Source organism: Herpailurus yagouaroundi, unplaced genomic scaffold (genome assembly GCF_014898765.1).
Source record: "Herpailurus yagouaroundi ecotype Mexico unplaced genomic scaffold, PumYag 355, whole genome shotgun sequence".
In the NCBI taxonomy this organism is placed as follows: domain Eukaryota; kingdom Metazoa; phylum Chordata; class Mammalia; order Carnivora; family Felidae; genus Herpailurus; species Herpailurus yagouaroundi.
In genome coordinates this window covers 2556173-2582138 of record NW_024412572.1, presented here as the reverse complement: position 1 = coordinate 2582138, position 25966 = coordinate 2556173, and the positions used below count along the sequence as shown (strand labels likewise).

The 25966-nt window shown below is 47.1% G+C and overlaps 1 protein-coding gene and 1 pseudogene across 5 annotated transcripts in view; one reads left to right on the top strand and one right to left on the bottom strand.

Moving 5' to 3' along the window:
• ANO2 (anoctamin 2) overlaps positions 1-25966 on the bottom strand; it is a 339770-nt gene that overhangs the window by 290412 nt on the left and 23392 nt on the right. The window contains exon 1 of one of the 5 annotated variants that reach the window (XM_040462875.1): positions 12097-12350. The exons of the other annotated variants lie outside the window; for them this stretch is intronic. Within the exon in view, the coding sequence (XP_040318809.1) occupies positions 12097-12126 (30 nt within the window). The 5' untranslated portion in view covers positions 12127-12350. Of the gene's footprint in view, positions 1-12096; positions 12351-25966 lie in introns of those variants that run through there. 5 annotated transcript variants of the gene reach the window in all.
• On the top strand, positions 2297-2671 carry LOC121022058 (60S ribosomal protein L34-like; annotated as a pseudogene).

Genomic DNA, 25966 nt, shown 5'->3' with positions numbered 1-25966 from the left:
ACTGCTCTTTTTATAAGGTATTCATATACCTAATCTGGAGTTAATTATTTTTGAGTGGCTCTATCTTTCAGGATTTTCCTAAAAGCACATATTAAAAGTGAGAGAGAATCCAACCCAGAAAGAGTCCAACCCAGCAAGCACTTCTCAAGCCCTGTGTTAAGGACCAGGGAGTGCAAGTGGATTTCTTTTTTCTAAAATTCCCATTCTTGTGATACACATTCAAGCAATATATACCTTTTCTTTGATTTAAAACATACATACACGAAAAGCCTGGTGCCCGTATCTGACCACACCAGGTCAGATTTCATCACTGCCAGGATGGCATGGACAACTGGGGCTCTTCCTTTGCCAACCAGCTTTTCATGAGATGAAAATTTAGTTCCTCTGACCGCCTTTCCTACACTCAAAGATACAGCCCACAAACAAAGAAATTCAAGAGTTACTAGATGTTCCATGACATTCTGCTTGAAAAATTTATACCTAAAGCCGATATCTTAATACTGGAAATTCCCCATGACAACATTTCCACAAGTCTTGAGTTCTACAAACTTGTAAAGCTCTATAAACTTGTAAAGCATCAACCATAGTTCCCATTTGGCCATCTAATAGATAATAAACTCTGTAATGTTTTATTTCTTTTAATCTCATCTGCTCAACCAAGGGATTTCCACTGTCCTTTCTCTTGCAGCTTATTGAATAATAAACCATTGGGTACTTAATGTTATTGAAATGAAGTAACTTGACGTACAGTCTACTCTGGATAAAAAGTTTTCCCATGACTATTTACGGATAGGCTCAAAATGTGGTTCTGGGACAAGCAGCATCAGCAGCTTCTGGGAGCTTGTTAGGGGTGCAAATTCTCCAGCCCTGAGACTAATGGAATCAGAGAAACTCTCAGCGTGGGGGCCAGAAAGCTGTGCTCTAAACAAGCCTTCCAGGAGTCTCAGTTCCAGGTAAGAGGACGTAAGCATGTTCCCTGCATCTTTTCTTCTGAACACAGCTACGAAACCTGAACAGAAGGTATGGAGCAGCAACTCGAGAATTCTGAAAGATAAACAGTAGTAGGCAGACTGAGGAACTAGGGAGCTCCTCAAACTAACACCAAACTGGTGTTTTTCTCCTTCGGTATCCCCCTGCTTAGAGCCAAGGCAGTCCAAAAGCCAGAGGTGGGCACCACCAGCACAGCAGAGAGCCCCAAGAGAAGCCCTCTAGTGTTGGCTTGAGAAATAAAATTTAAAAAAAAAAAAAAAATGGAACCTCAACACTCAGAGAGAAGGGAAGCAAACCCCCATTTTTTTTCTTTTCTCTATGCTTTTGCACCCTAGCCCACAGGCCTCTAGAAGTCTAAGGGAAAGGAACCTTCTCCCCTGAACAGAGGGGCTGTGCCCCCAAGAGGGTGGAGCAAACCCCTGTTGCTGTTTCTCTCTCTCTCTGTTCTCCCACCGCTTGACCCAGATACAGATGCAATTGTGGGAAATATGCGGCAGAAGAGGGTAAGCAAATCCCAAGGTTTCTGGAGAAAAGGTGACAAAGGGGACGTTGGAAAACTGGAAGGTACAAAAAGATCACGGAGAGGGAGGAGCACAGCAAACTGTCCCCATAAAGCTGTTCATGAACTCCTTTGCTCACCCCTGGGCTCTAGGCACATGCATCTGACCCTAAACAGCAGGCTACATAAAGACTGAACTACGTGGTAGACCACTGCCCATGTTCCAAACTAGCCACCTGGGAGCATCTGCGGGACAGATCCAAACAGCACAAGGCTTTGAAAATGAAACTGATATTGAAACCACAGTCCACAGAGGACTGGTCAGAACTTGCAGCCTCCCAGGCAGATCAAGTGCCTGCTAAAACACAAATAGGATTTAAACAGGACCCAACATCTCATAATATTGAAAATGTCCAGGACGCGCTCAGAAATTATTGAGCACACAAAGAAACAGAAAATGATTCTATGGGAAAAGGCAACAGATGCCAACTCCAACACAGCAAAGATACTAAATACCTGGCAAACACCTTTAAGCTACTTTAAGTAGCTATTATAAAAATGCCTCAGAAAGGGACACTCTTGAAATAAATAGAAAATTTCAGCCAAAAAAAAAAAAAAAAACAGAAGACATAAAAATGAACCCAATAGAAGTTCCAGGAAAAAAAATACAATAATCAAAATCAAAAGCTCATTGATGGGCTCAACAGCAGAATGAGGGTGACAGAAGAAAGAGAATCCTTCAAAAAATCAATAGAAATGATCCAGTCTGGCTCTCTTCCAGGGGGACGGCATCTGTAAACATTCAGAATGGTCCAGCATTTGACATGTCATCATAGGCTGTCCTACAAAGCAGCCTCTAACAAAACTAGGCTATCCTGAACCCCTGGTAATAGAATCGTTTACCTTTATACCAAGGAGATTAAGAAAGCCCTAAAATCTGCATGTGACGTGCATCCAGGCCAACTTCAAGGAATCTGTGCTGGGAGACCTAAAGTTCTTATGAGGTTGTCTAAAACAAGAAAACATGTCAGCGGGGTCCATGATGGTTCCATGCGTGCTAAGTGTGTTCATGACAGGATCAAGTGTGCTTTTCTTACTGAGGAGCAGAAAATCATTGTGAAAATGTTGAAGCCACAAGCACAGAGTCAGAAAGCCACATTTTACAATGAATCTCTTTTGAGTAATAAAAAAATTAAATTAAAAAGAAATTATCCAATCTGAACAACAGAGAGAAAAACAGGACCTCAGAGACCTATAGGGCATTACCAAAACGATCTAACATTAATGCCACCAAACCTCCCAGAAAGACAAAAGAGTGAGCTCAGTGCAGAAAAGAAATTTTTTTAATAACTGAAAACTTCCTCCCAAATCTGGTGAAAGATAGAAATGTACAGATTCCAGAAGGCCAGAAAATCTCAAACAGAATAAATCCAAAGAAATCCATCCTCACACATATCATAATCAATTGTTGACAAAACTAATGACAAAGAGGGGCGCCTGGGTGGCGCAGTCGGTTAAGCGTCCGACTTCAGCCAGGTCACGATCTCGCGGTCCGTGAGTTCGAGCCCCGTGTCGGGCTCTGGGCTGATGGCTCGGAGCCTGGAGCCTGTTTCCGATTCTGTGTCTCCCTCTCTCTCTGCCCCTCCCCCGCTCATGCTCTGTCTCTCTCTGTCCCCAAAAAATAAATAAACGTTAAAAAAAAAAAAAAAAAACTAATGACAAAGATAAAAAAATACTAAAGGTAAACAGAAAACAACTATCTGAATGAGTACAGATTTCTCACCAGGAAACGAGAAGGCCAGAAAACAGCAGAAGAACATTTTGTAAATACAGACCGAAAAGAACAATTAACCCAGAATTCTCTATCCTGTGGAAATGTTATTCGCGAATGAAGGTTAACATAAAGGGCTCTCAGATGAAAGAAAACAATATAACTTCCTGCCAACAATAAAAGCATTGCTAAAGGCAAGTCCTCAGACATAATGGAAACTTAGAACATCAGGAATGAAGAAAGACCCACAAAAATGGTAAATATCTAAGTAAATGAAATACACCATTCTATTCTTCTTGATTTTTAAAAATATGTTTAGTAGTTAAAATAAAAACTATAACATTTCTGACACATTTTTCAATAGATGTCACCGTAGTTACATAAGAAAATGACAAGACAAAGCAGGAAGGGACTTATGAGATGGTAAGGTTTGTGCACTCACCTTGAAGTGGTAAAACACTGATTCTGAATAGACTATAAAAACATAAGCATATCTACTGTAATTCCTAGAGCAACTGCTAATCAAAACATACAGAGAAACATAGTCCTAAATCAGCTCTTCAGGTGACTCTGATAATGCTCAAATTTGAGAACAAATGGACCACCTACATATACAAACACACAAAAAAGATCTTTCAATCTAATTGACATCCTGATTAGTAGTCCCCATGACACTGTATCTCCAGCTTCAAGAGATACAGGGGATGATTTCAACCTAAAAAAAGTTCTAAAGTGATTATCAGGAGAATCATAGGACATAAGCAATGAACAAATAAATAAGCCTGTTTGTCAATTCCCCAGCAGGGTAAAAGGGGCAGCTCTTTCCCACCCCTGGACTAGTAATTAAGGCTGGAGACTGGACATCTGGTTTTTGAGAATCACCAATGGTCCTTGTGAGGGGAGTCTGATGGAAAAAACTGAGGGCCTTGCTGCCTATCAGTTGTGGTGGGAGGAATTCACTTGGCATTTCTGTGCCTTCATCTTCCCCTCCTTTGAAGCTCTACGATTCTATATGTCAAAATAAAGATGAAAAGAGTAACACCGAAGATGAGGAGTGCTTCATAGAAACCTAGGAGGGTTGACAACCAACCCTTCGCAGGGATACTACCTGTTTCTTAAGAGAACAAAGAAATTGACAGAAATAAACTGGGTAATTCTCTCAGCTTCCTAGTGAATTAGAGAAATACCCCCAATTAATTATTTTGGGCAACTGAATTTCAAAGAAATCCCTTGCCTGAAGCCCCAACTGGAGGGGATCTGAGTACATAAGGAAGGTAGGATAATAAAACATTCTGGGTTAAAAAAATAATTCAGGAAGAGAACGACAAGGGGAAAAACTCTGATTGAGATAATCCAGGATTTCAAGCTCCGAAGAAAATTCTAAGTGGAGATATAAATTCAGGAGTTCTCTTAACATGAAGACGGCAGCAGAAATGTTGGAAATAAATCATCGTGGGAGTAACTGTAAAATGAGAAAAGGGAGCCTAGAAATGAGATTCAAAGCAGCCCAACATTTAAATAATAACACTGGGGCAGCCTGGGTGGCTTATTCGGTTGAGTGTTTGACTCTTGATTTCACTAGGTCATGATCCCAGGATCGTGGGATCAAGCCCTGCATCAGGCTCTACACTTGGGATTCTCTCTCTCTCTCCCTCTGCCCCTCCCCTGCTCATACACATGTGCGCACTCTCTCTCAAATTAAAAACATAAAATCAAAAATCAAAAAGTATTAAAATAACAATCCAGCAGAATAACCCAGCCAAGAAGACTGAGAGGAGGTGGCCAGAGAAGTAGGAGGGAAATCAGGAAAGCATGGCATCGGCTTAGATAGTGTTTCAAACAGGAAGGGAAGGTCAGCTCTTCTGAATGTTGCTATAAGGTTAAGGAAGCTGAGAACTAAAATATCTGTTACGTTTTAGCACCAGCCATAGGGAGACAGTCATCTATGGCCCATAGGGGGCCATTTGGGGCACAGTGGCAGGAACAGAAGTCAGACTGAAGGAGCTTGCTTAAGATAAAAAGATTTAAAAAAAAAAAAAAAACAGAAAATGTAAAAAAAACAAAAACAAAAAACTCTGAAAGGCTGTGAAATACCTAACATAAAGTGCAATGTTTACAACAAGGAGGTATTAGCACAAATACAGTCGAACAGAACTACAGAATAAAATAGAGAATCCAGAAGCAGCCACACACACTTGTTTGATGACATGGAACACTGCAGAGCCACAGGAAAGGACGGTTCTTTCAACAAACATTGTTGGGTCAATCAGACATCCATGTGGAGAAAAAAACTAATCTTGACTCACAAACATGCCACACACATAAGAAAAAAATCAACTTTATGTGGACTATAGTCCAAAAGTGAATTGTTAACCAATAAAGTTCTGGAAGATAACATTAAAAAATATATTCACAACTTGTACTTTAAAGGTGATGGTTTCTCAAACAGAACACAAAAAACACTAATCATAAGGAAAAGATCAATAAATTAGACTAGAATAAAATTAAGAAACTCTATCCACCAAAAGGCACAAATGAAGAAGGAAAGGAATACCACAGAGTGGAAAAAAGATATTTGGAAAACAGATACTCAGCACAAGACTCATACCAAGAACATATGAAGAACTCCTTCAAATCAATGAGAAAAAGGCAGACAATTCATCTCTTAAAATGGCTGAAAGACATGAACAAGCACTTCACAAAAGAGAATATCCAATGGCTAGGGGAAAAATACATGTGAAAAGGTTTTCATCTCATTAGCCATCAGAAAATGAAAATTAAAACCACACTCAGACACCACTATGTATGTAGCAAGAATGGCTGAAGTTAAAATGACTGACAACGCCAGGAGTTGCCAAGTATGTGGAGAAACTGGAACTCCTGTACACCGCTAATGGAGAGTATAAATTAACACAAAAACTTTGGAAACTGGTCAGTTGTGTCTACTAAAGTTAAACAAACATATATACCATATGACCCAGCACTTCCCCCCACAAAGAATACCCATCAGAAGTACATTCACCAAGGGGCGCCTGAGTGGCTCAGTAGGTTGAGCATCTGACTCTTGATTTTGGCTCAGGTCATGATCCCAGGGTCATGGGATCAAGTCCCACATTGGGCTACACAAGATTCTCTCTCTCTTTCTCCCTCTGCCCCTCTCCCCTGTGCATTCACCAAAAGATTTGTAAAAGAACAGTCAAAGCAACACTATTCATAGCTTAAAGCAGAAAACAATGTCCACTGACAGGAGACTGAGTAAGTAAATTGTGGTACACTCAAATGAAATAAATACCCTTATACTAGTGAATAAACCACCACTACACATAATACAGATGAACATCACATACTTAATGTTGAGGGGAAAAAAAATGAGGCACTAACTATATACCAAATGATTCCATTTACATAAAGTTCAAAAACAGGCAACACTCACGCCTGAACATAGAAGTAGTTATGGTGACCTTTGGACAGGGGCCCGTGACTGGGCAGAGGCCCAAGGGGGGTTCTGGAGAGCTGGAAATGTTATATTTCTTCATCTGGGTGGTGTTACACACATGGATCCACTTGGTGATAATTCATCAAGTCCTACACTTAGAATTTGTGCACGTACGCTTTTCTGATATATGTTACACTTCAACAGGAAGGTTTCTTTAAGCCTGGCTGTGAAGAAGAGGAGCGAGCAGGTGATAACTGGAGGGGTAACAGGGTTGAAAGAGGGGTTCCCAAAGACAAAGGAAAAAAGGGTGGGCATGTAAAAGCAAGTGGCAGCCAAGAAGCTTACTGTCTCTTGCTAGGGTGGGAGAGACTCCCCTGCTCTCTGCCTGAGCTGGGACTTCACATTCTGCCCTACTGTGCCTGTGCATGAGAGACACACAGTAGACTACTTAAAACAACCCCTTTGGATGGTGCTTCCAGGTTAGAAGCCAGCAAATCTCTCTTTAACAGTCATTTCTTTTTTTAGAGAGAGAGAGAAAGGGAAGAAGGGAGGGAGTCCAGGCACCAAGCAGGGGAGGGGCAGTGGGGAGGGAGTGAGGGAAGGGGAGAAGGAGAGAGAGAGAGAGGGAAAGGGAGAGAAGGAACAGGGAGACAGGGAGACAGGGAGAGAGGGAGAGAGGGAGTGAGAGAGAGAGAGAGGATCTTAAACAGACTCCATATTCAGTGAGGAGCCAGATGCAGGGTTCAATCCCACAACTCTGGGATCATGACCTGAGCCAAAACCAAAGAGTCGGACGCTCAACTGACTGAGCCTCCCAGGCTCCCCTAACAGTCATTTCTGATCACAGCTCAGAGAATTACAGACTTCATGTTATTAGGAATTCTAACAACTCAGCCAAGTAGCCAAGTCGCATGAGTTCCATCTTCAGAGAAGGAAAAAGACACATGCAGTGGGTTAGCAGCTATCCCCCAAAATCGCTTGGTCCCTCAAAGACCATGGATTCTAGGATCTTCAGTCAGAACCCATGAGAATAAGGTGGCAGCATGTGTCATGGCATGCACGTTCAGTGCATGGCACTGAAATGGAGCTTCATTTCATCTCTGAGAGCCTCAGTTTCTTTCTATAAAATAGGAATAATTTCACAATAACTACTACCCCACAATAGCTTTAAGAGAATATGAATATATACTTGGGTGACCACACAAATGCTTGTTCCCAGGGCACCTGGGTGGCTCTGAACATCTGACTTTGGCTCAGGTCATGATCTCGCAGGTTCATGAGTTCAACCCCCACATCGGGCTCACTGCTGTCAGCCTGTCAAAGCAGAGCCCACTTCGGATCCTCTGACCCCCCTTCCTTACTTGTGCTCTCCCAAAAATGAATAAATATTTAAAAAACAACAACAAAACAAAACAAAACAAAAAACGAATGCCTGTTCCCTTTCTCCTCCCCCTTCCCGAAGGGAGTGGAAGGTTTTCAGAAAAGAAAACCAGCTCTGCCTTGCAAAGAGTTCCCACACACCAGGGATGCAAAGGTCTCTAGGGTTCCAGACGCATGTTCTTGAGACCACGCAGTCTCCTGGTGCGATATATGCCAAGAGCTAATCCCTCTCCCTCTGCAGTCCTCCTTCAGCCCATCCACATGGGTTTCTGTGTTTCTACATGGCTTGGGTGTGTGTGCTTTTCCTAGACTGGGAAGGAGGGAGACACGGCAGCACAGTGTGTGTGTGTCTGTGTTTCAAGCTGCAGCTGTTTATTTCCCCAGTTGAATTTTAAAATCACTCCAAATTCATCAGCATCTTCTGAGGAAGCCTCCTAAACAGCAACATGTTCAAAACTCAGAAGCTGTCCGGGGATAGGGAGAAAGAGCACTGGGACGGGGAGCAGGATGCAGGAGTTCTGTCTTTAACAGCTTTCTCCCCACCCCCACCCCCACCGCCCCAGCCAACCCCCTTCCCAGGTCACTCAAGTTCTGACAATCTCTTGGAGCAGCCATCCCACTCACCCTCATTCACACTCCTGGACCTCAATTTAATCATGGTAAACCGAGAGCCTTGGGAGGCTAGAGAGGTACCACTGCACCCGACATCACCTTCTAGTTCTGGGTCAAGGTAAAGAGTGAGGCAAGATACAGCAGGAGGAAGACAAGGTTGTTTGGACAGGCATCTGTTTCTGAGCCCCTCCTCACTGAGAGAGACTTAACTTTCCATGCTTAGTAGTGAGCACCCATCTAGAGAGCAGAGGACAATTTGTAACGCTTCTGGGAATTGGAGAAAGTTACCAAACTTCCATGGGCCTCCACCTGTAAAATGAGACGAGCATTAAAGACTCTCAAAGGTCCCTTGCAACTCTGACATTCTGAGTCATCGGGGTTTACAATAAAATAAAATAAACCCTCCCTTTTCCAAAAAAAAAAAAAAAAATGGGGGGAGCATTCACTCTTCCTCTGCATTTAACTTGTGGCCCCTGCCATCCTGGCCCAGGCCCCTACCTGGACAGGAAATGGCCCCAACCCCCTCATCCGGCGGGACTCGGTGGCTTCATCTGCTGAGTATTTAATTAGAACTGGTGATGGCTGTTTGGACAGAGCCAAGGCCAAGAGGGCAGGAAGGCGTCCCCTTGTTCTCAGCTCAGGAGACTAAGAGAAAGCCGAACAGCTGGGACAGGTCTCAGGGTAGGTCGTCCCCCTGCTGGCAGCGCTTGATGGCTTTCTGTGTTCATCAATTCAGATGTCCTCCTGGGGAGAGCCTTGACTTCAGAGGGGTGGGGCCCCTCTCAGCAGAAGAACCGGCTCTCCCCAGCCCAGAGCCCGCTCCATTGGCGGTTTGCTTTCCGAGGGCTGCACGCAGCCCAGCACGCCCGTGCGGTAGAGGCTGCAAAAGGGACCTGGAGATGTTAGCAAACCCAGGCAGGAAGTAACAACGAGCAGATTCAACCTGGAAAAATGTGGCTGCTGCATCTGGGGATAAATAATCAGAAACACAAATACTCAGGTGGGAGGGAGATGCCTGGAACAGGAAGCGGCCAGACAGCATTTGGACAGGAGCTTGCAATGTGATCTAGTGACAAAGAAATTGCTGGGGGATTCACGAGCTGGATGCACGGAGGTGATACCCCAACAAGAACAAGGAAGGAACAGGGGCGGGGCCAAGCAGCTGTACTGCGCCTCTCTAGAGGCCAGGACTAGGTGGACCAAGGGACTGAGATGGCAGCAAGAGAGGTTTAAGTCAGACTCTAGAAAGAACCTTGTCCCTAAAGTATAGGGAGATATTATCTGAAACGATGGAGAAGTCTCTAGGAAGATGTTTGAAGGACAGGGACACGAGAAGCCTGTTCCAGAGGCAGGGGCGTGGACAAGATGACCTCCAGATATCTCATGCAGCCCACCGAGGAAAATGTGAATCTTCAGGAAACAGTGAGCGGACCTGCTTATTGGTGTCACAGGAGACAGAGGATGGAGGAACCCAAACCAGCCAAAAACACTGAAATTCAAGATCTGGGAAAAGTCATACGACTGTCCTGAGTCTGAGACAAAGCTGGGAAAAAGAGCTCCAATCTGCAGATTGTCAGACTCTCTCCTCCTCAGGCCCAAAAGGAAGATATTTTCCAATCCTCCTACTGGCTCCACTGCCTGGGACATGGGAGCTTCAAAACGAGGCTCTGGAGACATGAGACATGTACATGAGACCCAGCGGGGCCAATCAAATGCATGCCATCTGACCGGCTCCTTCACCAACACATGGTTGCTCTGGAGGGAGTTAGGTTAGACACCAAGAAGAACTTCCCTCTTGAGTTCCACGATACCACACAAGCAAGCAAAAGAGCCAGTTTATATTCTCTCTTCCTCTGGTAGGATAAGAGGCTAGAATGTGCTTGGAGCTATACAGTGCATAGCTGTTCTCAGCAAAGCACAGCAAGAAGGTACGGTGTGCCTCCCTTCAAACTTGAGATTTGAAAGTCCAGATTTGGAAAGCAGAAAAATTGCACTGATTTTTCACTTTAAAAATGGACTTACGGGGGCACCTTGGTGATGTGGTCAGTTAAGCATCCGACTCTTGATCTCGGCTCAGGTCGTGATCTCACAGTTCAGGAGTTCGAGCCCTGCATGAGGCTTTGGGTTTCTGTCTCTCCCTCTCCCCCATTTGTGTGTATGTGTACTCTCTGTCTCTCTCTCTCTCTCTTGCTCTCCCTCTCTCTCTCAAAATAAATAAAAAATTTTAAGAATTTTAACTGGACTTACTATAACAAGTTACATTAAAATGCTTAAAGTTCAATGAGGATTTTAAAATCAGGCTAGACTGCTAGCCGAAACCAGGGCACAAAGATTAAAGATCTAGTCACAGGCCCGGGAATGTGAAGGTCTGTATGATTCCAGGTGAGCCTTCCTGGCGACCAGTCAGCCTTCTGGTGAGGTATTTGATACGGGGTCTTAGCTTTTGAGAGAGATTTCCAGAGACTCCAGAAAGAAGAAAAGAAAAAAAAAAAAAAAAGCCTTTTAAAGAGGGGCTGGCTCCTCAGGGCATTGGGACAACAGGCAGGTGTTAGAGTCTCCTGCTGGTCCATGAAGCCAGACCAGAAGACAGATGGATGTCATCTGGATGGGAGACTACATCTCATGTCCAGACAGGTCAGCCTAGAGGTCAGCAAAAGATAGAAGTGTTTTTAGGGATCTCTGGATCTGAGATCAAGGAACTAGAATAACAAGGAAACTGAATCTCGGGCATATGCCAGGCACGGCTCTCAAGCACTTTGGGGTATGTCATCTCACTGAATCACTTGTTTCCTTGACAAATATTAAGTACCCACAATGTGCCAGATGTTTCTTCAAAACAACTCGAAGAGATCCAATTAGAAAACTAAAGTGACAGGAGACATCATACGGCTTGCCCAAGCTTATACATCGCTTAGTGGCTGAGCTGGGATTCAGATGCAGTCTGGCATTCCAACGCTGCTTACATCAGAACTTTCTCCCTCAGGAAATCTTCCAGCCCTGCCCTCCCCGGTTCCAAGCAAGACAGTTAGAATGTGTATCTACATACATATGCCGACGAGGTCTGTGCAATTTGCAATCACCCAAACCAGTGAAGCTGAGGGGTGGTGCAGATAAACCACAGCCCTTTGGTCCTGGAGGGTGTTACACTCTGGGTCTGAGGGAGGGAGATCCTAGCATATCTGTCTGATTCAGCTTGGCTTAGGCTAAGATTAATAACTGAATTAGCTTCCATTTCCTGAGCATCCTAACAGCAGGAGGGAATGACCCAGAATGCAGGAGGCTGTGGGCAGATTAACCACTCACCCTCCATAAGTAGCCACACATGGAATAAACCTGCACATTTACAGGGGCCATCCTGCATGACCCTGAAAAAACTGTCTGCCTTCTGTTTCTTCATTAAACACTGACCTCCCCAGATGTACTGACCACGTCCTTCATCCCAGATCAGAACAGAAGCCTTCGCGCTTAAAGGGCATTCCATCTCAAACGGTGCCTGGCTGTTACAGCATTAGGCTGTAAGGTAAGCGGCTTACGACAGCTGGGGTAAAGGAAGGAGGGAGGCCAGTCTGGGGCCATGGTCCTTGAAAAAAAGAAAGAGCCAGTATGGTGTGATTTCCAGAGCCTCGCTCCACCTGCTGGTGCCCAAAAGCCTGAAGCTTTGATCCCTATTCAAGTGTAGCGGCTTCAAAGCAGGGTTACATGAAGGGTCTGAAGGAAAGACCGGACAGTCCACATAAAGGATGTAGAGTGATGGAGAAACCAGACGGGGAGAAGCCACAGAAAATGCACAGAAAAAGCACGCTCAAGACCAACGCCTCCTGGTCCCCCATACCCACTCTGGTGCCTGAAGGCAAGAAAGGGCAGCACACACACCTAGGGATCATCCCAACCCTGCTCCACAGAGAAGCTTCCAGGCCGGCTCAATGTCCTCCCTGCTGGGGTCCCGAGAAGCTCCGGATGCCACACTGCCCCGACGCCCCACAGCACCCCACGTGCTCTCCAGCTCTTGCCTTGTCCCTCCCCAGCCTCACCCTCCTGGCAAACCCTGCTGCCTCTCGCCCCTGCCTACTGGCTCCACACCCATCTAATGGCCTCAGGGCCAGCCCTGAGCAGATGGATTCTTTTTTTTTTTTTTTTAATATTCTTTATGTTTATTTATTTACTTTTGGGGGGGGATGCTACCCGCAAGTAGGGGAGAGGCAGAGAGAGAGACACACAGAATGTGAAGCAGGCTCCAGGCTCTGCACTATCAGCACAGAGCCCAACATGGGGCTCGAACTTACGAACCATGAGACCATGACCTGAGCCGAAGTCGGACTCTTAACTGACTGAGCCACCCAGGCACCCCTGAGCAGACCAATTCTTGCACAAACACAAATTACAAACCTTGTAACTAAAAGGTGTCCACAGGATGCAACTCTTCCCCAACCCACAACCTCCCCAGACAGACAGGATGGAAGACAGGTGTGCCCAACAGGGAGCAAAGAGGTAAGCAGAATAATCTCAAGTCCAGAGGCTACCTTTTCCTCTCCTGAACCTGCTTCAGCTGCTGGCAATCCCAATGGTGACAATATGGCCACCCTCTCCTCACACCAAGCTCAGATGACAGAAGCGTTATCCCTGGACGGGTGGGACACCGCAGTGACCAAGAGCTCAGACTGCGGGTCTGTCTGTATCCCTCCCTGACACTAGCCATTGGACCCTGACCAAGTTAGGTAACTTCAGTTTCCTTATCTACAAAAGAGGGGGCAGTAGTGGTAAATACTACAGAGGGTTGTTACCAGGACTAAATGAGTTACTTGATGTACCTAGCACAGAAGTCATTGTGCTCATTAAGAATAACTTGGAAGGCAGAAGCAAGATGCCCAGGGAAGGAATGGTCCAGATTCCCATGGCAGGAGGGAGAGAACAGGTACCCCCCCCAACACCGGCAACACTGAGACCAACAGTGACTGGATGAAAGTGGGGTCCTGATGCCAGAGGGGCCTTCGGAGCATGGCCATGGGTCACATGGGCAGCTCCTGCCACAGTGTCCACAGCAAACAGGACCTGCGTCTTTTTCTAGAGGACTGGACAATCATATCACAGAGAGTAGCCTGGCATAAACACAACCACCGCCAAGGGCTTCAACACAGTGGTCTGTGGCATTGTGGGAGGTGCCCACCAGAGGAGAGCTAGAGGCTGCTAGAAGAAAGAAGAGGGAGACAGCTAGAGAGGAAGGAGGATGGAAAGACAGAAAAGGACAGCTGATAACCCCCAGGGCTCAGGGCACCAAACCCCCCTCAACACTGGGCCCAAGGGTGGCCTGTAAGGGCTCAGGCGTACCCACAAGTCTCCTGACCACCCACCTCTCCTCAGGGTAGGTGGATCTGAGGCGGAGGCAGCCTGCTGTCACATTTTCTTCCCTGGTTGGGGAAAGAGGTGAGGGAACCAAGAAGGAGAAACAGGAACTGGGAGGGGACTCCCCAGGAAGAGTGAAGGGACAGGTTCCCTGCTGGAAGAGGGGCGGGGCTGGGTTGCAGAGAGTGCCCCATCTCTGGAAAGCCTTCCCTGCCAAGCCTAACTCTTGTGGATCTCTCCCTCCCCTCGGCTCTACAGTGTACTTTCTCGCTACACATTGTGCGTTGAATCAATTCAACTAACACTGTTGAGCACTTACTATGTGCCAGACATTGTCCAAAAGAACAAAGAAAGAATGAAACACAGTCCCTGTTCTCAAAGTCTTCAGTCGATCCAGGAACAAGTGAAGCTCAGAGGCTATACTAAGTGCTTGGGTGATGTTGCCCAAGTACAGAATGAGGAGTGTCAAACAGTGAACAGACACAACAGAGCATCAAATAGCATTTTTAAATAGCGCAAAAGTGAGCCTCTTTCTAACTTTCCTGCAAAGATAAAGTCTCAGATGCCAATACACCTTTAACCTCTCCAACACTTGCTAAGCCTCCTTCTCAAGAAAGAGTGAGCAGTACCCCCCACCCCCAATGGCCTAAGATCTTCCACAGCTGCTGCATCCAGCCAGAAATGAATGACGTTATTTGGTTTTTTCTGTGGTTTATTTTTGCATTACTGTCTATTTCTTGGCCAGTGATACTGGTTCTCTATGATAAGGATATGGTATTTCCTTTTAAAATAAATTTAAGGGGCATCTGGGTGACTCAGTCAGTTAAGTGTCTGATCTTTCATTTCAGCTCAGGTCATGATCTCATGGTTCGTGAGTTCAAGGCCAGTGTCGGGTTCTGTGCTGACAGTGCAAGGCTTACTTGGGATTCTATCTCTCCCTCTCCCTCTCTCTCTCTCTGCCCCTCCCCTGCTGGCACTCTCTCTCTCAAAATAAATAAATAAACAAACACAATTTTTTTTTTTTTTTAACGGGGCACCTAGGTAGCTCAGTCGGTTAAGCGTCCGACTCTTTAATACCAGCTCAGGTCATGATCTCACAGGTCATGAGTTCAAGCCCGGCATCGGGCTCCAAGCTGTTAGTGCGAGCCTGCTTGGGATTCCCTTTCTTCCTCTCTTTTTGCCCCTCCCATCACCGCATGCTTGCTCTCTCTCTGTCTCAAAATAAATAAATAAACTTTAAACAAATTTAAATAAAATAAAATAAATTTAAGTTTAAAAAGTGAGCCAACTTAGCAAAAACAATCCAGCAAATAAGAGTAGAGAGAGTAAACTCCTGACACTGGTCAGCAGTGGTATTCAGGATCACGACCACGGTATTCAGAACCAGTGCTGTGAGACTCTCCAGTCCAGAAGAGACGCAGTGAGCACATGTGCCTGCATGAGGAGGTCTCGTTTCCCAGCTCGACAGTAAACTTCCCGCACCTCCTCCTCCCTTTGGGGATACCTTCATGCGTTCAGAATATGGACAGAAAATTCAGCTCAGCTCATAGGGAGGGTAAAAAATTGGAAAATTAAAGCAGAAACGTGGACAGGTGGGAGAGCCAACTCGGGCCCACTGGCAAAGAGGAAACCCCACATGATGCGTACAAAGGACGGTGAAAACAAGGACACTTCATTTTCTGACAGCCTACAGTTTAGGACTCACTGACAAACGTGCACAAAAGCACGGGTCAGTGAGTCCCATTTGTGGCCCTCCACACACAAAGTTCTCCCCACTACATTCTGCTGCCGGGCAAGTCCAGGTGACCTGCACGAAGTAACTCCTACTGACGGCCACTGGTCTTCCAAACTGTTCTGCTAGCAGAGCTGGGACACCCAGGCCGTGCTCACAGGCCATGGTGTGAGCTGGTCCGAATGCACCCCCTCAACTCCACGGCGCACAGTGAGAACAGTACATAGCAACACACACAACGCCGTAACCGTGGGCGGGTGGTCTGGCAAGGAGCCAACCACGAACCCACACCAACTCTGAGGGCTCTGGGGCTTCAGCTACAAAGCCTTCGGGTTCCTGTGTCTGCACTTGACAAAGAAAACACAACAGACCAACATACCCATCAAATTCCACTCCTTCTGACTTCCTGTTCCTGAAAAGGTGCTAAAACGCCACAGGCCCTCTCTGCAGCCAGGGAAGCCTCGACCCTCCGAGGACCTGTGGATGAGCTAAGTGTAAGTTCCCTGGGCTGGACGAGTTCAGAGGGAGGGAGAAACACAGCTTTAGCCAAAACATTCACAGCCAGAGATACTCCACCCTTTGACACCTGACAGCAATGGAGGGATCCCCAAGTGGAAACTCAACGAGACAGTTACAAGAATGCCAGTGGTCATGTGGCCCCTTGGACTGCTGAGCTGGATGGGGAGTCCGGCTACTATCCACGGTGGGCTGGGGTGCAGCAGATGAGAACCCCAAACCAGCAACGATCAAGGGATGGTGAACACGTTCCCGAAGACATCACAATGCACCCAGGACTTCCTGGAAGCCATTGGACCAAAAATGGCAATCTCTATGAATCTTGCTGGGGAGATTCATAACACTCTTGCCTTAGCTGACCTCCAAGCCAAGAGGGATGGAGGGATGAGGGAAGGTAGGGTCTCCACAGAGCACTGTCTATTCCAAAAGACAATGACACAGCTAACAACCCTACCATCTCTTCATCCTTTTGCTTCCAAGGTACTGTCACTTCATCCTCCTCACAGTCATGATGCACAGAACAGGGAAGGCTGGGAACACATCAGGGGCACTGTTGCTTTTGTTTGCAGCCTGATGTAAACATGAGCATTATTTCCCCTGCAGAAAAGCCATCATCCTGCTCAGACTCACCAATCTACTCGCCCTTTGCTCATCCAGAACAAGGGTCAGCCTTCTTAGCAGACTGCACCACCGGGTGCCATATGTTGACAACTGCCTGAATCCACAGGGGCCGTGGAGCCCCATAAGAGCTGTTAGAACACCCTTCATAAAAGTCCTTCAAACATTCAAACCAAGACCAATTTCACTGGAAGGACTCACAGGATGGGCAACAAACACCCACCACCAAACCTAAGTTGCAAAATTAAACATGATCGCCCAATTCTAAGTTTTCCTAACATTAATATTCTTGTTACTTCTCATCCACTTCCTGTGCCCTCAACAAGTACTTACTGGCAGACAAGGAGTAACAGCCGCCAAAGGTTTAAGGAAAGAACAATTTTAAATTGAGAAAATCATCTTTATCACTGCAATTTTCCAGTAAATTGAGAAAACAGTAGCAATTTTTATGTTAGCATAGACTACATCAGTCTAAGTCATGGAAAGCGAGCACTCTCAAGTACACCGTTTGAGAATCCTTGATGATGCCCAACCTTCTCCTTTTCCAGATGGGGAAGTCAAAGGTCCAGAAAGAAACCAGCTGGTAGTAGAACAGAACCTAGAACGCAGGTCTCTGGTACTCAGCCCAACCCTCTTTCCTCTCCATGTCCTTTCTGAGTTCAAGCATATTAAGGACTAAACCACATACTTCCAAATGCAATTAACCACGCAGGCCCCAAGTAGCAGCGGCAGCAGCAGGGAGGGGCTCAGGGGATGTCACAAGTGTGTTCTGTTCACATGCCCCTCAAATCATGCCTCTGCCTCAGAACTCCCCAGGAACCTTCTCTGAACCAGACAGTCTCCAGACAGCAGCCAGTGGGCATCCCCATGTGGCCTCCATGTGGGGAGGGATCCCCACAGCAGCCAGACAGGACCACCACTCACTGCCTGAAGCTTCTCCTCAGTCTTAGAGGTTATGTTCACGGTTTCATAACCTTTTTTGGGCCTTGGAGCCCTAAGATGGTCAGCTAAAGACCAGCTATAGACCCTTCACAGAATATTTTTAGATGTGTAAAATAATTACACAGAATAATGAGGAGACTAAGTATATAGAAATATAGTTATTAAAATATTTAAGGGGCGCCTGGATGGCTCAGATGGTTAAGTGTCTGACTTTAGCTCAGGTCATGATCTCACAGTTCGTGAGTTCGAGCCCCACATTGGGTACAGCAGAGAGCCCTCTTCAGATCCTCTGTCCCCTCTCTCTCCAGCCCCCCCTCACTGGTTCTCTCTCCTTCTCTCTCTCTCAAAATAAATAAATAAACTTATAAAAAAGTATTTAAGCATAAACTCATGATATAATCATATACCTGTTTCTTTATCAACACAATAAATAGCAAGACCTAGCAGCACAACCCAAAACTGTCATAATTTCAATTTCTTTAATGTTTATTTATTTTTGAGAGAAACAGAGCATGAGTGGGGGAGGGGCAGAAAGAGAGTTGGACACAGAAACCAAAGCAGGCTCCAGGCTCTGAACTGTCAGCACAGAGCCTGACATGGGCCCGAACCCACGAACTGGAAGATCATGACCTGAGCCGAAGTCGGACATTTAGCCAACTGAGCCACCCAGGCACCCCTAAACTAAGCATGAGGATCCGTGCTTTTGGAGCTTTGTGCAACAAGTATATAATGCGACAGAAATCCATGTGTGATTTCTATCAGCAACAAACTCACAGGAACTCATAGTAATGTAGCTTTGTACCTATGTCCTTAATTGAAGTAAACACTAAGTTCCAGTTAAGTGTTGGTGAAAATAAAGTACAATTTTCTAGCATCCAGGTTAATGAATTCTGCCCCTGAATTCTATTCACAAAACTCCCAAGGTTTCAGAGCTCCTGATGCTGCCTCAGAGCCCCAGGGTCATCAGAGATGAGGCACTGGGGCACCCAGATGAGCTGACCTAGGGTGGCTGGGAGACCCTGCCTGCAGGAAGAAGGAGACACTTAAGGCTGAAGTGGCCCCAGAACCAATCTCACCACATACCAAGCATCAGATACAACTACCAGGTGTCTCCAGACCTGGAAGGCTCAAAGAAAGACCCTTCCACATGCAACACCCACTTCAGCAAAACTTCTAACTTGCACAGCATCTACCAGCAGCTCAGCGTGCAGAGGGTGAATCCTGCCCAGAGACCTGATAAGAATAGGAGACTCAGCCCCCTCACTTCTGTAAGGACCCAGGCATCGGGGAAGAGAAAGGGAAGGTGAGCCAGCTGAGAGCTTCCAAGCAGAGGGAGGACTTGGGGTCACCCAGACCATCTGTCACTCTCCTGGTACCCTCTCTTACCGCTTTTTTAGATAGACTTTAGGTGACTCTCTGCAATCAGGTCAGCATCCCCTAATAGACTACAAGGTCCTCGAAGGCAAGGACCACATCTTAGTCACATGTTTCATCAGCTCCCAGGATGTGGCACCTGTAGGCGCTCAGTCAACATGTGCTAAATGAGAGGCAGGAGAGGGTGGCAGGGACAGAGTCTGGCAGGCCTCCCCTGGAGCTGATCCCTTGCGTGTCTTTACAGTTGAAGTGACTGCCCAAGCAGCCTCTGGTCCACAAAGACCTCGAACTTATCAACTGACAAACGGAGGGTGGCCTTCCTTCTCCATGCCTGTCTCAGGGCCCAAACCATCTAGCACTGCCCTGAAGAGGCAAGATTAATTAGCAGGATAGAGACCAACTTTTCCATGACCAAGTGCAGAGGCACACGTAAATGACAGCAGAAAACACAAGGGATACTCAAAATATGTAACAATCCGCACCGTGTCTGAAGTCAGAACAGGCACTGGCCAAGGACCCTGGTGCGACAGGTCAAACCAGGAGCACCAGTCAGACCCCAGCCCTGAGGGAAGACAGTAACTCAGCTCCAAGGAAGACAGAGCTACCAGAAGGAAGTCAGTCCCCCTTGACCTGCTTGTCGGCACAGACTCTCTATCATCAGTGTTTCATTTATGTAAGACATTACCTAGCAGTGTGACCTTGTACAAGCCATGTCCTCCCAACTTTAGGCCCTGTTCTCTGACGGAATTGAAAGAAATGATCCAAAGCCCTTCCTGCTCTAATATCCTATGATTGCATTTTCTCATACATCACCGGCTGCACCTGGTAACAGAAAACCAGCAAGACACACAGCCAGCTAAGGTGGCACACAGGCCAGAGGCCCTCAGCCAGGCCAGTCACTGACCCTTGCCCTCTGTCCTGTGCGGTGGGACTGGCAAATCAAAGGCTGGACACTCCTTCCAGCCCCTTTGGAGGAATTCTAGAGACCTCTAGAAGCCCTGGTCAACAGATGGAAGACACCAGACATGAAGGACATGAGAGAGGGCCACACCCCAGCTCCTGTCCTCTGCTGCTGAAACCCCCGGCCTGCTTTTCACCAGACCCACTGCCCGAACTCTTTCACTACCCGGACGGTGCTCGCCTCTGGATGGGCAACTATGTAGACTAAATGTCACCCCTGGAGAGTCATTTTAAGAGAACAGGGGGAGCAGTTGCAAGGCACAGATCTGCTCCTCACCAGCCTGACACCGGCTCAGACAAGGGACAATGGCTGCTTGCACCACCTCAGCAGGGTCGCCATTAGCATTGAGCAAGAATACTGAGTGTCCATTTTTGTTAACTCTTTGGAAAAGGAAACATCTACCCAGTTTTGGGGGGCCTGACTTCCCCTCCTCACTTTTCTCTGTACTCCACCCCCAGGCTGCTGAGAGGCCTCCCCCTCGGAGATGAGATCCAACCAGCCCTGTGGAGGCTCTGCTCCGCTCAGCTGTGCAGCCCCAGGGGCAGGGGTTGCTGGGGCCTGTCTTTGTTGTGTCCCCTGAAGATCCCTTAGGGTAGGAGAGAGAGGCAGGTGAGAAGCCTAAGGCTCCCGCGTGCGGCTTCAGGGTGGGGCACGTGGGACAGGAACACACGCAAAGCCAGGGGGAAATCAGCACATTTTCCTCAGTCATTAGCACAAGTCAACAGCAGTGTGACCGCTACCCACACCCGGGGGAGCGCAGCAGCTATCACTGAGAAACAGCACGGACTGGGGCGTCATTAGCTCCACATTTGTATTTTGCCTGTGTTCGCAGGAGCCTCTCCTCTCGGAATTCTGAGGAAGGAAGACTAGGAAAGCGCTGTCGAGGGCTTGGCAGGCATCTCTGGTGCAACAAAGGCCCCAGACCCTCAGACGGAGTTCGAACCTCAGTTGGATCTCGAAGTAGGTGTCACCGTGACGGAGCCGCTAGCCTCTCAGCCTGGTTCCTCATCTCCTTCAGAAGATGAAGATAATAGCCGCCTGGCAGGATAGTCCCAAAGACGAAATGAGGGAGCACAAGTGAAAGTGAGATCCACGTTAGGAGGCACACTGAAGGCATTCAGGAAAGTTGGGTTCCTCCCTTTAAACCACAGACTAATGATAGAGAGCAAATTTCCCAAAGTCACCCCAGCTCCATCCAGGGGCCTAGGAGGACGCACTGTTTAATCAGAAGTATAAAAACTCTTCTGAAAAGGAAGTGGGAACAGGAGGTGATGACAAAGGTCCAGAAACAGTGGCCTCTGGCTTTAAGAAAGTGAGAAGACATTCTGATATTCCTGGCCCACATCTTTTCCCCTAAATCAGCCTTCCTGGGAGATCCTGACATCCTACACCCCAGATGTCCCCCAGCCCATTTCTCTGGCTCCATGCAGTAATTTGGGTAAGATATCAGACATCCAGGGCTGTAAGGTGAACAGTCAGGTGTCAGGGTCATTCCAAGGCTGGTGGGGAGGGGTCCCCTCTCTGTAGAGAGGGAAGGGATTTGGTCGGTCCTGGGCTCCCACCTGACACCAAGTCAGAGAGGAGAGCACCACCTCCTGGTGCCTCCCAGCTGGCACCGTGCCCCTTCCGGGCCTGGCTCTGCCAGAAGCAGCCCAGGGACTTGTTGGAGATGCCAGTCCAGGCTGAATAAAGGAGCTTCTGCTATCGGTTCTCTGGTGCCCTAATCCCAGGGGAGCTAGCCCCAAGCAAGGCGGCCCCTAGCCTCCCTGTCAATGCCCTCTCCTCCATTCCCAGTTTGGAAGGTCCAGCTATCCACACAGAGGGAGTTGTGGGCCGTGCCTGCTAGAATCTCAGGGCCTGCAGTGTGGGCGAGGACCTTTACACCCTAAGTCCACAAATGCCCCCCGCCCCCAGGCCTGCCACATGCCTAGCACTGCGCCTCGCTCTGGGATGCCCCCTGGTGCCCCTTGTTCATCTGAGTCTCTGCCTCTGTCCTTCTGGCTGTCTGGGTCAGGGCAGGAGGTTTGGGACAGGGTAGGAGGAGGTGTGTCACAGAAGGCCTCAGTCAGCCCCCCGGCTCCACAGCCCCGTCTGGAGGTCCTGGGTGGGTAAATCCCTCAAACGCTCGCATTACCCTCCCACTCGGCAGTGATGCCTGTCTCTAGACAGGTCGCCCTCATGAATCTAAATTGGCAGTGAGGGTGCAGGCATCTCTGCCACCCACAGGCATCTCCAGCACAACCTCTTCAAATGAAATCTAATCAGATGGCTACACGTAAGAAGACATATATGCAAACTGTCACCTGATAAATACTAAACAGCCTTTAAAACATGAACAATGTCCATACATGGAACTACACCCACTGACTGAAAATGCAGAGCACCAAACAGAAGGCATGCACCAATCATTATCCTGTGTAAAATTCACTCGGCCACCAGGGGCGGAAATGACTCCTGTGATAGTCAATCAACTAGAATTTGATGGACACAAAGTTCTTTTGATCTATAAGGCTAAGTGAATAGTTTCTAATGGGTCTCTGATACAAACCCATTTCCTCTCCATTTATCTTAAAATCGAATTGAAACCAGAGCCTAAAAGACAGCGGGGCCCAGACGGGCAGGGGTAGCTGAGCAGATGGGACCACGACACTCACCCTCCAAGCTGCCTTCAGGTGCAGCCAAGCCACGGCCCTGCTCCCGGGAGGTGCCAGCTCCAGGCTGCTAGCTCATGACAAAGACTGAGCATCCTGACGCACAGGAGAGCTCTGCAGGCCCCCATAGGCCCCCAGGAGAGGTGCTCGGGGGCTCCGGCTAATGAAGCTCCAGCCAGTGTTTGGCACCAACATGGCATCACAGGGGAGGGGCACGAGGGGGAACCAGAGAAGATCAAGAACTGCCGGCCCTGAAGGAGGTGACAATTCCTTCTCAATCTCGTTGGGGTGACACACGGTAGGAGGCCACGTGGGTGCCCATCATGCTGGGGGAAGTCATCGGGTAACTGTGGTGATGGCAACTTGCTCATCCATTAGGAAAACTAGGTTAGATGTGCGTGCAGAGCGCAAAGGATCCCAAAATACAGGGCCGAGAGGGAAAGTCAGGAATAGAATGAGCTGTAAAACAGGGTACCTCCTAGGTAAATTAAAAACATGTACAGTTTCAAGAAACCATCACAGCCAGCGGAGCCTAAGGAGGCAGGATACCTATACGTAATGTGGCATCTGGGATGCGATCCGGCACAGAAAAAGGATAGGAGGTAGAGGCTAAATAAATCTGAATAAAGTAGAGATTTTAGTTAATGATAGTATATCAATACTGGTTCATTAATTGTGATAAAGGTACCATATTAATGCAGGGGCACCTGGATGGCTCAGTCGGTTAAGTGTCGGCTCAAGTCATGATCTCACGGTCGTGAGATTGATCTCCATGCTGGGCGTGGAGTCTGCTTAAGATTCTCCCTCTCCCTCCCCCCTCCCTCTCCCTCTCCTTCTCTCAAAAAAGAAAAGAAAGAAAGAAAAAGAAAGAAAGAAAAGAAAAGAAAAGAAAAGAAAAGAAAAGAAAAGAAAAGAAAAGAAAGTACCACATTAATATAGATGTTAATAGTAGAGGAAACTGGGTACGGAGTAGATGGAAACTCTCCGTCCAATTTTTCTGTAAATCTGAAACTGTTCTAAACAATAAAGTCTGCTTTTTAAATGAAAAACTTGCATAAAGCAAGAACAGCGCCAGGGCACTTGCTGGGATGAGCACTGGGTGTTGTATGGAAACCAATTTGACAATAAATTATATTTAACAAAAATTAAAAAAAATTAAAACATTAAAAAAATTTAAAAAGCAAGAACACCACCATCCACTCCCCCAGGAACATACTGCACTGGAACGACTGCCTGTGGAGGGAACAGGCAAGTATCAAGGCGGGCGTTCAAGTACATGACGCGAGGGTCCTCCCTGTACGCCAATGGTGATAATGTGCCACGACTGACAAGTGCCATTAACCTAACGCTTTGCATCAGAGGTCCCAAAACTAACAATGATTAATTTTCAGAAAAGAGAGAGAGAGAGAGACAAAACTGCAGGAGAGTAGGTCACAAAGGCCACATGAGTGGAGGGGGCTCTGGGTTGCTGAGTGACCTGGAGGGGTCTCGTGCGGCAAAAGAGTTAAACAGGCTTCGAAGCTGGGGTGGGGGGCCGGGGGTGTGGAGGTTGGCGCTTTGTGCTGGTTGCAGACCAAGGATGACCATCCAGGACACGCTCCATGCCCCCATCTAACACTGGTCAGTCCCAAGAGCTATTTCTGGGCCCTCCGAATTCCCAGCCAAAGCCAGGAAAACCTAAATGGAACCTGCTGGTGGGCAGCAAAGCTGGGCAGTGATAGAATAGTCGTAAGAGTTGCCAGGGCAGTTATATTCGAATTTCAGATCAGCAACAAATAATTTTTTTAGGATTAGGTATATCCCAAATATTGCATGGGACATACTTATACTAAAAACGGATTTGCTGTTGATCTGACATTCAAATGTAACTAGCCATCTTGAATCTGCTAAATCTGGCAACTCTAATTAATAACAGTAGTGACATGCACTATTACTGTCCTAAGTACTTAATTTACTTCTCTTGTTTTCCTCTTCAAACAACCTCCTGAAGAATACATCGCTACCCCCTTTTTACAGACATGGAAACTTGGACGCCAGACCTGGGATGTGAACATCTGTGTAAAGAGATCTTGAACATGATGCTGTGCCCCAACTAAGTGGCTGAACAAGGCCCAGGCCTCTGCTCCCTGACACCCAGAGACAGGTGTGTCCACAGTGGTGGTACCAAGCTCCTTGCATGGTCTTCAAAACACATTACCACCTGAAAAACCTTCCCACCAGACCCAATTCATCAAGTGAACTTTGGGTTTCAAAGAGGGAAAATCAAGGGAGCCCCAATGAGTCCTAAAAGAGTACAATCTTCCTGCATTGGTGGAAAGAACAAGAAGGGAAGCAGTTCCTACTTTGAGGGTCTAGATAGGCAGCACACATCAGCAGGGCAAGGGTCGGAGCCGAGCCGCATGCCATCCCTCCTGGAGACAGAGAAATGGATGAATGACCCCTGGCAGTCCTGTCCAGTTTGGGGACAGTATTAACTTGAGTCCTACAAAACCAGTTTCTAATGAGAATGACACCCCACCCCTCAGCATGACTCATATTTAAAATAATACTAAGGAGCATTTATTGAGCACCTACTATGTGTTGCACATTGTGCCAAATGTTTTCACTGCCCATCAATTGCTGGGGCATGTAAACCTACAGTCCAGCAGGGCATTTGCCTATTTTGCAGATGAGGAACCTGAGACACGGGGAGATCACTTATTTATTCAACTACATGACTTTACTGTTCAGACTCTGTCCTGAGTGCTGAGGATGCAGAAGTGAACCAAACAAGACCCCTGCCTTCATGAAGCTGGTTGGGGCACAGATAAAAAAACAAATCTAGGGGCGCCTGGGTGGCGCAGTCGGTTAAGCGTCCGACTTCAGCCAGGTCACGATCTCGCGGTCCGTGAGTTCGAGCCCCGCGTCAGGCTCTGGGCTGATGGCTCAGAGCCTGGAGCCCGTTTCCGATTCTGTGTCTCCCTCTCTCTCTGCCCCTCCCCCGTTCATGCTCTGTCTTTCTCTGTCCCAAAAATAAATAAACGTTGAAAAAAAAATTTTTTTTTAAATAACAAAACAAATCTATTATGTTGTTTCAGGTAGCAGTGCCAAGTGTGATGAAGAAAAGTAAAGCATGGTCAAGGAACAAAGTGATAGGGTGGGAGT